Consider the following 13,610-nt stretch of genomic DNA (forward strand, 5'->3'; position numbering starts at 1 on the left):
GTGCAGGGAGCTGAGAACCCACACACCCCAACTCTGAGCCAGCGCCGTGTGGACTAAATCCAGACGTGTTCAAGGATCCGCCTCCTTTTGCGATCAAACGATTTCAAAAGTAAAAATTAAAACAAAAAACAGAGAAACACTGATTAAAAAAAGACAAATCAAAACGAACCCATAAAGTTTGTCAAGAAAGCACGGAGAGTAAGACCCTGACCTGCTAGTTGGGGGAAGAGTCATGTTTTCATCCAGCGGGACTACATTCCTGCCCTCCTTTCAGACAAAATTCTGCCCTCGACAACCCATATTTAACACGGATGCTTTATACTCACAGCAAATAGTAAACAACAATCCCGAAGGTTGGCGGTTGGCAATCCCTGGTCCACATGCCAAAGATGCTGCAGGTGCTAATTCCAGGCGGCAAGTGAAGCCACCAAGCACAGATCCCCACCCTATCATTTCCAGTGGTTACTGTCCGCAATCGCCTCCACCCTCTTGCCAGTTTTCAAGGGCAACACCCTCACATGGCTCCCCATCTGGCACCAGGATCATCCTGGCCTTCCAGAATCACAGGCGCGGCAGTGTGGCACATTCCTTTGAGACCACTGCTTCCTGCAATAGAAATAAGTAAGCACCCCCAGGACTTTTGATATTTAGTGCTATGTTTCTATCCTAATTTTTCCCTTTCTTCTCTGTAATCTTAGAGCATCAACATATTCTTAATTATTAATGTCCATCATGTAAGAATATACTAAAAGCAAGGGTTGGATACATCTGATGGACTAGAAGATACCCTAACTTAGGGGCGCCTGGGTGGTCAGTCGGTTAAGTGTTTGCCTCTTGAGTTTGGCTCAGATCGTGACTGCGTGGAGCCTGCTTGGGATTCTCTCTCTCCTGTGCTCTCTGCCACTCTCTTGCTTGCTCTCTCTCTCTCTCTCTCTCTGTCAAAATAAATGAATAAAAGATATCCTAAATTAGAGGAATGAAGGGTAACCCATCCCCAGGCCCATATATTGTGGGTAGAAATCTAAATGCAATGAATATTTGTTCGTTCATTCCGTTGAAGTTTACTAAGTACGTACTATGAACAGTTCTGATGCCAGGCACTCAGGTTGTGGGCATCGGTGGATCTGCTACAAAAGAGCAGTTCGGAGTTGATCTAAAACCAGACAGCCTAGTCTTGGCTTGTAGTTCCACCAGTGAATAATTTTGTGACCCTGGGTGAATTAATTCATTTCTCTAAACTTTATTTCCTCATTGTTATGTAATGACAGTAGCAGTGCTCACTCCACAGATTGATGTGAAGATTATATTAAAGCATTTTATGTCACGTCTACCTATAGTAAGTGCTCAATAATTACCAGCTACAGTTAAACTTCCACTATACTATAAGCTGCCATTTGAGGCAGGTAAAGAAGGGTAGAAACCAGAAGATAGTTCAACGCTGAAATTTCGGAAGTGAGACAAATGGATAAATTGTCCTTTATTTACCTACCAGGTGAGTATGTTAAGGGTGCTTGGATCCTGGGGATGAAGAGATGAGCAGATTCTTGTTCTTCTCTTGAGGGAGAGAGGACACATAATTGAGAAAGGTCCTATAAATCCCAGATTAGAGATGGTACATGTTGGAAATCAAAAACAAAATCTGAAAAAAACAAAAACAAAACAACCCTGAAATCTGGACTCCTTTGCTTTAGGAAAGGTCCCCCATGTTTTCTTGGTGGAGGGGCCAGGAACATGTTCAAAGGGAGAGAGTTTCCCCATGGTGCCTTTGCCAACTGACTCACAGAGAGGTCCCTGAGTCCAGGCTGCAGGCTGGCCTCGGGGAAAGGCTATTCCCTCCAGGGCTACAGGGGAGATGCAGAAGCCTCTGGGGACAAAGGTTGGGGTGACCTCCTCCCCCCTTGTGCTCCTCCTGACTAGGGGATAGCTTTGGTACCAGGCTCAAAAGTTTAGCAAGTCTGACAGTATTAGAATAATTTCTGATCTAATGTTAATAATAATAACAACAGCAATATCTTATGTTTGTGTAGTATTGCAAGTCTTTAAAATGCATCCATTTGCACCACTCTTGTTTGAGGCCTTCAGCAGTCCTGTGGGGCAGCCTAGGCGGCTCTCGTTAGGCATAGTTGATGGATGGGAGACAGAGATTCAGGCAGTCTTAAAAGACTGCTCTGGAAAAAGCACAGCTAGCAACCAGTAGACCTGGGACTTGAACCCTGTCTGTAGCCACAAATCGTGGGCGTTTAAGGGTCCGGGGCAGGATCTTGGGCTTTCTGGATGCCTGGGCCAAACTTAGGAGAGCACTGCAGAGTCCGGAGTCTACACAGGTGGCTCCCTGGGCATGGTTTCTCCTTCCCACACTTTCCTGCTGCTCCAACTTGTCCCAGGAGAGCTATTTTCCTGTGAGATGCGTCCCTGGAATGACAGCTGTTCACGATTTGTCCTGCCCGCTGCATCTCACCGAATGTCGCCATTCAGCACAGCAACATATGTCAGGAGACAAATTAAACACTGTTTTAGGAAATATTGGAATTACAAAGTACATCCAGTTTAGGTAAGTTACAAGAACACTTTCTAAGGCTCTTCATTTTGGTGAGCCATCAGTTTAAAACTGCATTGTTAACGTTTCTCTTCCCTTGTTTTCTGTTTTACTGTCCAGCCTGTCCAAAGGCCCCTTCTCCATCCCTGACCCCTGGAGTCACAGCTTATTATTTTTTTACTTCCTCACCTTTTTTTTTAGTCCAGTATAAAGTCAAGCTGCCTTTTTTTTTTTTTAACCCTAAGTCCCATGACAACTGATTATACAGGTGAACCCTGATCATTATAATGGTTTACTGGTAGGATTTCTGGTAGCGGGCACAAGTACCAGGAATGCCAAACATTTTGGATTCGCAGCGCTGGGACTCAGCTACCAGCAGGGTCTGGTCGTCCTGGATGAGGATGTCTTTGACCTCCTTCTTGGAAGCCTCATCTACATATTTCTGATAAGCCACCAGGGCTTTGGAGATGGAGCCACAGATTGTGGAAGTCTGAGCCACGTGACCACCACCACACGGACTTAGAGGCCTCCGGCCTGGCAGGTCGCTCCTTGCCCAGCAGCAGGACAGGTTCCAATAGCTCGTCCTGCAGCGAACGTGGCTCGATTATCTCCAGGGGCCGCTCATTCACCTGGATAAGGCCGCTGCCCCATTTGGAGGGTGCCACCGCTGTGGCCATCTTCTTGCGCCCACTGCAGGGGACGCTTGCACCGCCTGGCTGGGAACACAGACCAGAGCGGCTCACCGCACAGCATGGCACCCGGACAAGGGCTCAAGCTGCCTTCTTTAGCACACATAAGTACCCTTTTTATCTGGAACCCGATATCTATCTCTGGCTAGAGGTTGAGTTTCTTACTCCCTTTCTCCACTTCAATTTCCTTCTTCTGGAACCTCACAATCTCTTTGACTTTTACTAGGTGGGTGGTTATGACTATCGGTTTGGCAGTCAGATCACCTAAGTTTGATCCTGGATTAGGTGCATATCAGCTGCAACGTTTTGGTTAAATTACTCAATCTCTTTGTGTCTGTGTTCTCTCACCCAAAGAGTGGTTGATAATAGTCCCTGTCTCATAGAGTTGTTATGAGGGTTAAAAAAGATAATACTTGTGAGGTGCCTGGCTGGCTCCGTCAGTTAAGTGTTGGACTCTTGATATCGATTCAGGTCATGATCTCGAGGTCGTGAGGTTGAGCCCTGCATCAGGCTCCGTGCTGAGTGTGAAGTCTGCTTGGGATTCTCTCTCCCCCACGGTCTCTGCCCCTCTGCCACTTGCACCCTCTCTCAAAATAATTAAGTAAACATTTTTTAAAATGCTGTAAAAAAAGACAATACTTGCAAAGTTCGTAGAACAGGCATCACCTTAGTAAGCACTTCATAAGTGTGTACGCATGCACACCTGTGTGCACGATCACGTGAGTGGTGGGAAAGTGGAGATGCTTTCGTTCCGGGTCTTGCCACCATGCTGAGTTCTAAACAGAACCTCAGTGAGAACAGCCTCCATTCCTACCCTCTCTGTGCTCCTCTGAAACTCCTAAGGTTCTTTGTGACCGTGAGCATAGGGCTCACTAACCCAGACAAGAAGCCTTCCATACATAGTCTCTGGCTCCCCCAGCCTCATTGTGGCACAAAAATAGACTGAGAAAAAAGCCACATTCACTTAACGTATCCTAGCTTGGGGTAGATTAGTCTTACTCTGAAGTTGATAATATTGATAATGATGTACTACATTTGGTGTTAGGTAGAGAAGGCTCGGGAGTCAGATCGTTGGGGCCCAGGTCTAGCATTTGCTTGTTTGCATCTGTAAAATGGGATGCTAATGAGAAATGGGTTTTTATGATAAAATGAGGTGATCTCTGAAATCAGCTATGTATGTGCAGTGGATGGCACAGAGTGAGTACGTGATAATAATGTTGACTACTATTATTATTACTAAAACCCTTTTTCCCCCCACTCAGTTGCCTCTGCTCGGGACATTCCATCCCTACCTGATAATTGAGAGTTGGGTTGTAGGACTTGCTAACTTCTTTTTTTAATGTTTATTTTTTAGAGAGAGCGAGAGTGTGAGCAGGGGAGGGGCGGAGAGAGAGGGAGACACAGAATCCGAAGCAGGCTCCAGGCTCTGAGCTGTCAGCACAGAGCCAGATGCGGGGCTCGAACCCACGAAGTGTGAGATCATGACCTGAGCCGAAGTCGGACACTCAACTGACTGAGCCACCCAGGTGCCCCGGACTTGCTAACTTCTAAGTGGAGAGTGTGTGTTTATTCATAGAAAATCACAGATACTCTTCTTGAGCAGATGAGAAGAGTTTAGAAGCAAGTAGCCATCAAAAGCTCAGGGCAGACTGGAAAGGGGATTTCGTTGGGTAATTCCTTGGGATGCCAGCTGAACATGTGTGGACTTATTTTCTGACCCCAGAAATTATAAACCAGATTACAGGGTTGAATCAACAAAGTCAGTTTTCCCCTTAACCTAAGTAGGCATTTAGGTGCATTGACTATAAGAGGAAGTACAATGGATGGAAAACATCCTAATTGGGGTATAAATGAAAAAGGTATCAATGGGCCCTAAGTCTCTGTGGCTGCAGTATTTTTAAAAATTGTCACTGATGTGGCTACGTCTGCCAAAGCCTGTGTTCTGCTGTTATTGAACGTACCTGACCAAGTCAGAGATAGAGTGCCTTTTTGAACTTTTTGGAACCCACAGCAGGGGATGAGATAAATTTATTCCTCTAGATATTCTTAACAGACTATGCAGTTAGATGAAAGAATATGTTTGACAGAATTCAATATAATGATGCAATAAAACCTAAATACTTTCTAGACAGAAAAAGGGAGTGCTTTGCAGTTTCTTGGATTACCCAGTCTCAGATATCAAGAGTGATGAGCTTAGTTGTTTCTCAGTACCCAAGGCTCTAGGGGACTACTGAGGCTAAGGATTCCAATGTCACTCCAATTAGGAATGACTTTCCTTGTATAGCATTCTCCTCAGGGCGCCCTTGACCTCTGCATTCCTCAGGCTGTAGATCATTGGGTTCAGCATAGGATTGAAAAAACTGTAAAACAGGAAAAGGATCTTCTGCTGCTCCTCGGGGTGGCGGGATTTGGGGGCCATGTACATGATAATGGCGCTTCCAAAGAAAAGCCCCACCACGCAGAGGTGGGAGGAGCAGGTGGAGAAGGCCTTTCTGCCGCCCTCCCCGGACTGGATCCTCAGGATGGCCAACAGGATGCGCGTGTAGGACACCAGCACCAGGCAGAGGGGCCCGACTAAGATAAATACACAGGCTGCAAAAATGACAACTTGGTTGAGCCAGGTGTCAGCGCAGGCCAGCTTGAGGACAGACAGGATCTCACAGAAGAAGTGGTTGATTTCATGAGGCCCGCAGAAGGGCAGCCTCAGGATGAGAACCACATGGACCAGGGCCAGCAGGGAGCCACATGCCCAGGAAGTCACCACCAGGATGATGCAGCCTGTCCAGCTCGTGATGACAGAATATCGGAGTGGGTGGCAGATGGCCACATACCGATCACAGGACATCACCACCAGGAGAAGACATTCAGTATGAGCAAAACTCAAGAAAAGAAAGGTTTGTGTCATGCAGCCAGCAAAGGAGATGGGCTGGTCTGGCTTCACGAGGTTTACCAGCATCTGGGGCACCGTGTTACAGGCATAGGCTATGTCGACGATGGCCAGGTGGGAGAGGAAGAAGTACATGGGGGTGTGCAGTCTGGAGTCCAGCCAGATGAGCCCCAGGATGAGCCCGTTCCCCAGCAGGGTGAAGGCATAGAACAGGGAGAAGAGCCCAAAGAGAAACATCTGAATCCCTGGGTCAAGACAAAATCCCAGTAGAATGAACTCTGTGACTGATGTCTGATTTTCCCCCATTTCACTATGAAAAAGATAAAATGGATAACTTGGGACAGAATTGTCGAAAAACATCCAGGCATTGCAGTATACATTTTGTCATTTTTAACAGATAAACTTTTGACGTTAACAATCTAGTTACACCTGAAGTTAATCACTTAACCTGACAACGAGTTTTACACGAGAGGGTCGTGTCATTGGAGACAGATTACCTAAAGCCAATGACAGTGTAAGGGGGAGGAAGAGTGTCAAGCCAAAAGAGAAAAGAAAATAACCATGAAATACAGATTATCCTCGAGCTGCACACGCCAGGATTATTCAGAAAAGTTGCTGGAGTGGAGAGGTAATCAGTGCTGGAAGAACTCCAGACATGAGGATTAGAGGAGCCTCGAGAAGAGGTGTGAAAATTCGGTTTCTCAACAGAAATATCGGCTCTTCTGTGTTCGGCAATGGAGATCCATCTTTGTGCTCTACAGAAGCTTATGCCATGAAAGAAGGAGCATTTTTGGTGATTGTTTAGGTTGCTAACAAGGAATCAGTGGGTGTGCTACGTATGGGCTCTACTGACTATATTTTCCAATGGGTGATGGATACAAACCGACAATTGGCCACTTAGCAATCTACTGATGGGCTCTCAGTTACTGATTTACCAAAAAGTTGTTTTGAATAATAACACACAAGCTTCGTAGGAATTGGTGTTCCTGTGGGCTGCCCAGTGTTCATGCATCACGAGTCTAGACTTTGTGTGCAGAGGGTGTAAATGTGTGTGAGGTTAGGCATTCACACTTGATTTGAAGGCTGTGGTGTGTATGGATCTGTGTGAAGACATGCCAAGATGCAGTTCTCTATGCACGATTTGTAATTCACCTCATCTCTACTCCCATTCAGAAAGGAAATCCAGGGGCACCAGGGTGGCTCCGTCAGTTGAGCAACCGACTCTTGATTTTGGCTCAGGTCATGGTCTCACAATTCATGAGTCCGAGCCCTGAATTCTGTTCTGTGCTGACAGCATGGAGTCTGCTTGAGATTTCTCTCTCCCTCTCTCTCTCTGCCCCTCCCCAGCTTGCTCTCTCTCTTTGTCAAAAATTAAAGAAACATTATATCTATCTATATCTATATCTATATCTATATCTATATCTATATCTATCTACCTATCAATCTATCTATCTATCTATCTATATCTCAAGATCTCAAGGTACTAATCCAGGTACTAATTAGTATACAGGTACTAATATAACTAGGAAAGGCCATACCTGGAATGACACCATGTTGGAGGACTCACTCTTTGTGTGATGGCTTAGCATTTGTATCACGTGCCCTGTGTGAGATTCAAAACCATTATAAACAACCATTTACCAAAAAATGAACTCTGCCTCATTTCAGCAATAGAAAGATCACCAAATGCTTGTTAGATAGCTAATTTAATTTTTTTTTTTTTTGGCAAAGAGATAATTTAGTGAATTTGTCATTCACAGATTGCTGTAGCAATACTCTGGCAGTCGAGTGGGTATTTGAGACTTCTATGAACTGATGATGAACCAAATAATAGTTGGCTTGTCCTTATGTCCTCAGTAACAGTTTGCAATATACCATGTAGAAATCAGCATCTTTCTAGTGCACACATTTTGTCAGTGCCTTTACTGGGCAAAAATAACCTGAGGCTGAACGATTGAACTTGTACCTGCTTGCCTCTTGAAGAAAAGGCTCTCCAGGATTACAACAAGGAGAGGTGCTGCTGTTTTAAGACCCTGGTCCAGGGGTGCCCGGGTGGCTCAAGCAGTTAGGTGTCGGACATCAGCTCAGGTCATGATCTCACGGTTCTGTGCTGGCAGCTCAGAGCCTGGAGCCTGCTTTGGATTCTGTCTGTCTGTCTGTCTCTCTCTCTCTCTCTCTCAAAAATAAATAAACATAAAAAAACCCCCACCCTGGTCCAGCTGTCATTAATTCCACTGGAGAATCAATGAGATGCTCCCTGAGGAACTTGAAAATAAGAGCAATAACACTGCTTCTTGAAAACTAGAACTTGCAAATCCACTCATAATGGATGAGAAGAACTGGAGGAGGAAACATGACAACCACAGTGAATGTGTAGGTGGGGGTTGTGAGTACATCCCAGACTCCACTCGAGATGCTTTGATGCAACCTCCTGGGACTCGGGGAGGAGGATCCAACTGTAATTAGGGGACCCACATGTAATAGGTGTGCAGGATATGTGTCTACAGAAAGGCTGAGGGGTAGAGAAGGGGGTGATTCCCGAGGGCCAGTGTGTGCCAGCACATTTTCAGCACCGTCCAGGGAAAAGTGGCCTGCTGATCTGAGAGAGCTGTCCTCCTGGCCAGTGTGGACCCACGGTCCAGATGGCTCGCGTGATCAGCAATCAGCCACCCTAGATGTCGGGTCTCCAGTGAACCCCCCGCCTCTGCTCTGAGCCCGTGCTCACCAATTAACCAGGAGGTATTAATCTGCCTTCTTGTGCAGATATTGTGACAAAGAGGAACTGTGCTACCAAGCAAAGCTCTTGCCAGTTTTTTTAATAATAAATAATTCCATTCAGATTTGTTCATGGTTCTTTTTCTCCCCCCCACCCCCTTTTCAGTTTGGATAGTATGAGACAGATGGAAATGTATATACTAAACAAAATTTCCAAAGCTGGATCTACAAAGTGAGGACCAGGCCGTGGGCAGGGATAACCTCACTGAAATAGAACACAAGGAAAATTTCTCTGAGCAGCTAATTGGGACCTGAAGGACGTCCCCATTAGATCCCTCTCAAGCAGCATTAAATGCCTTTTTTTAGAATAATGATCATCAATAAATTAGATCATCAGGTCACAAATGAATCTAATGACTATACTATGAACTTCTAACACATTATCAGGACTTTTTTTTTTTTTTTTTTCTGGAACAATGCTGTGCGAGGACAGCCTTTTAAATTTATTTGGAGGTGCCTGGGTGGCTTGGTAGGTTGAGCGTCTGACGTGAGCTCAGGTCGTGAGCTCACAGCTTGTGAGTTCAAGCCCCACATCAGGCTTTCTGCTGTCAGCATGGAGTCCACTTCGGATCCTCTGTCCCCTTCTCTCTCTGCCCCTCCCCCACTCATATTCTCATATTCTCTCTCTCTCTCTCTCTCTCTCTCCCTCTCTCTCTCCCTCTCTCTCTCAAAAATAAATAAAAACATTAAAAAAATAAAACTGTTTATGTGGAAAATATACAGAGTATATGGAAATGTTTAGTTGTGAAAATGCATTTGAACCCGCATCTCATAAAAAGCATAATCTCTTTATTCAGTCCTCCCTTAATTCCTTTCTTAGCTTCCAAAGGGTTACATAAAGGGGAAAAAATTACTTGCCAAGTATGAATCTCTTTGAAACTTAAAGGGGCAGACAAGAGAAAGGAGGGGGCCTAACGAGTACATTAAGGTTAGGAACAGTTGCCCTATGGACTGAAAGTCTGCTTTCTTTTACAGGAGTGGGTGATAAAACACCCTTTGTGAATAAGGAACCAGGGCACTCATTTTTGTAATTTTGGCACTTAGCAAATATTTACTGAGTGAACAAATGAATGAATGAATGAATGAATGAATATACAAGAATAAGTGAATGCCTAAATATTGAATTTTTGAACTCTCCTTGTACTGGGTCTGGAATTTCTAGCTTGCTTAAATCTTGGTTGCCCAATTAAGGACATTCTTCCTGAGGCAAAACAAAACAAAACAAAACAAAACAAAACAACAAAAAAAGCCCCTCTGTTACTAGAATCTCCAAAATGTTGAAGCATTGGACACTTGAAAGATACTTCCATTTTATTTTTTCCCCATTTTTTATTTCATCCCACATAATATTGAAAGCATCTTACCTGTGGCACCTGGGTGGCTCAGTCGGTTAAACGTCTGACTCTTGGTTTCAGCTCAGGTCTTGATCTCACGGCTCGTGAGTTTGAGCCCTGCACCGGGCTCTGTGTTGACAGTGTGGAGCCTGCTTGGGATTCTCTCTGTCCCCCTCTCTCTCTGCCCCTCCCCTGTTCACACTCTCTGTCTCTTTCAAAATCAACAAATAAACTTTAAAAAGTTAAAAAATAAAAAGAAAGCATCTTACCTGAATGCAACAGATTAAATTTGCTAACGGACTGACAGAAGTGAGAGGAGGAACTAAAAGAGAAATTAAATGCCTCTCAGTTCCAAATGTAACATTCAGACCTTGCTTTGTGCTAAAAATGATACATCCTATATGTATGTACAAGTTAGCAATTTAAAAATTGGCCAACCGTTTGGTGACTAATAAATTATCCAGTGTCTTCATGGTTTCAAAGTAAATATCTAAGATTGAAATCATTTCTTTACACAGGAACAAACCTGTCAGTACGAGATGGGGCCTAGGTTTCAAAAGTAAAATTTGAGATCCGATGAGCTGACAAACTTTTCTAATGCTGTAAGCATGAGTCACACAGCATTCCTAAAATGAAAGCTATTTTTAAATCCTTAGTTCAACTGAAGTATTAGATGGTTTGCCTCCAAGAAATTAAAAAAATAATTATTGTTATAACCAATTTATTCAGCATAACCCTTTTCTGTTTCTCCTTTAGTTCAAAATATTGTAAAGTTTCTGAGATTTTCCTCCCTGGCCCATGTGTTAGTTAGAAGAATGTTGCTTAATCTCTGAATATTTGGGGATTTTCTGGCTCTCTCTCTGCTACTGATTTCCACTTTAATTCCATTGAGGTCTGAGAGCGTGCATTGTGTGGCTTCTTTTCTTTTGAATTTGTTCAGCTGTATTTTATGTCGCAGACTATGATCTATCATGGTGAATGTTCCATGTGAGCTTGAGAAGAATGTGTATTTTGCTGTTGTTAGATGAAGTAGTCTATAGATGTTCACTATGTCCAATTGATTGATGGTGTTGTTGAATTCAACTATATCCTTACTGATTTCCTGTCTGCTGGGTCTACTGCTGATAAAGGGATGTTGAAGTCTCCAACTCCAACAGTAGGCTCATCTATTTCTCCTTTTCAGTTCTATCGGTTTTGCCTCATGTATTTTGACGCTCTGTTGTTAGGTGCGTACATGTTAAGGATTATGTCTTCTTGAAGAACTGACCCTTGTCGTGCATGACCCTCTTTATCCCTGGTAACTTTCCTTGCTCTGAATCCCCCTCTCTTGATGATTATGTCTCCCCGTCTTGGTTCCTCTACCTCATTCTATCATTGTCTCTATCCTGATCTCTTTTCTCTCCTGGTCCCCTTTATGACATTCTGTTTCCATTCCCAGTTTTCCTTATCTCTCTTCTATAACCCCCAATTCCAGAAATCTCTTATTTCCTCTTCCACAGTATTTCTAGAGACTTCTCAACAATTCCAATATTTGAGTGGTGTCTTAGAAGATTTTGATTACATAGAAAAATCTATATTCGGGTTAATTGTCTACATTTAGGTTGTCTTATAAGAAACCTTGGGAAATACTATCTTGTAATTCACCATAGCAGTAATATCTGTCAGGACATTTATCTGGGATATTGAAATATTGCCTCTTGATATCATAATGACTAATGAGGGCTAGCTACTTGTACTTAAGAATTCATCTAACAAAATATACCCTCAGATTGAAGGAATCTTTTTGATCTAGCAAGTGATGAAAAGATCATATATTGGATCATGCACTGTGCCTGGAACGTTGTAGGTGTTCAATATTTTTTTGACTGACTGGATATCAATTTGATGAAATATGAGAAAACAAAACATTAATGAGCTCTCTGCATTCTGTCTTGAGCCAGATTCTAAAAAAAAAAAAAATCCAACCCCCCCCCCAAAAAAATCCCCAAATATTGAAAGGCAGCATAGAATAGCAATCAGAGAGCATGGGCTTAGGGGGTGAGATACACATGTACTTCTTTGTATGACTCTGAATATATTTCTTAACTTCTCAAGCCCTATTTTACCACTTTTTTGAAAGGAGTGATTGTATTTATTTCACAAGGTTGTTTAGAAGACTGAGATAATACATTTTAATTAAGATAAGTGTATTAATTAATTCAATGAATTAATCGAGATAATATATTGAGCACATTCCTGCTGCACGGTGAACATTCATTAACTTAAATCAGTTATCGATCTTTAACAATTACTCATCTTTAACAGTTTCTTGAATAGCCTATGACTGTATGAATCTGACAAGCCCTCCTTTTTTGCGGTTCCAGGAGGTCCCTAGAAATCACTCCCCTTATTGGCCATTATCCTCTTTAAGCCAGTTTTTGCAAAGTCTTCACAACAATGTAAGTCTACAATGTGATCTTGTGGATAATATGTTGTTGAAGGACTACTGAGGCAGATTTGGCCTCCTGACCTTTTGATGTCTTTCCAGGAAAAGAGCACACTCTGTTGAAGAGCTTGGAGGGATTAAAAAGAGCACAGAACTACAACAAACTATTAAAGACGAGAAAGAGTATCCTCTACAAAACAATGCCTTCTCTTTTCTGCACTTCCTCTAACCTCATCACACACACACACACATACACAGGCACATTCACTCACATGTGAGTCCAGGTTTGGGAACGTCTCACATTTAAAAGCTGAGTACTTTCTGTGTGCCTGACACGGTTCTCCAAGTTATAAGTAATGCAAGAACTGTGTATGGGCAGCATAGACTACGTATTGTGGTTCTATTGACAGAAACACAAGGACTAAACCAACGTCAGTTTTCCTGAAATGTAAAGCCCCTCCATAATACACCCCAGTGTAAAGTTCTTTGGCTTAAGAAGGTTATTCTACCTATGTAACCTAAGTCCATCATGCAGAAATTTCTTATTCTGTATCTAGCTTCACCATCCACAAGGTTATCGCTTTCATGCAGCCGCTTTGCACAATGTAAAATGAAATTAACTGAATTCTATACATACTTACATTATTTGTGAGCAACATGTTCAATCAACTTAGCTTTGGTTTTTCCTCAAACTATAGGAAACCATAGCAGAATAACAATCAGCTCATATTTAGACAAGACTGAATTTCCTTAACTGACTTTAAAAAGAATAGTTAACAGAGTGATAGTCCACTGAAGGGTAGATGTTACTCCACGTCTAAGAGGAATTAATGATGAAGTAAAATAAGGTGGCTTGGTTAGCTCCCACGTTTGGACTCAGGGACCCCAGAAGGGGAAAATACCTCAAGGTTGGGCAAGATCGTGCTTTCTGGGAGCGCCTGTGGGAGCTGCAGAACCCTCACTC

At 43.2% G+C, this 13,610-nt stretch overlaps 1 protein-coding gene and 1 pseudogene across 1 annotated transcript; both read right to left on the reverse strand.

Annotated features, from left to right (window-relative positions):
• Nucleotides 1-2,828: 2,828 nt before the first annotated feature.
• Nucleotides 2,829-3,888, reverse strand: LOC121028965 (40S ribosomal protein S16-like; annotated as a pseudogene).
• A 1,597-nt stretch (nucleotides 3,889-5,485) lies between these two features.
• Nucleotides 5,486-6,418, reverse strand: LOC121028168 (olfactory receptor 2A1/2A42). Its single transcript, XM_040471697.1, has one exon. The coding sequence runs from the start codon at nucleotides 6,416-6,418 to the stop codon at nucleotides 5,486-5,488; it is 933 nt and encodes a 310-aa protein (XP_040327631.1).
• Nucleotides 6,419-13,610: the final 7,192 nt, after the last annotated feature.

Source organism: Herpailurus yagouaroundi, unplaced genomic scaffold (genome assembly GCF_014898765.1).
Source record: "Herpailurus yagouaroundi ecotype Mexico unplaced genomic scaffold, PumYag 100, whole genome shotgun sequence".
NCBI lineage: Eukaryota > Metazoa > Chordata > Mammalia > Carnivora > Felidae > Herpailurus > Herpailurus yagouaroundi.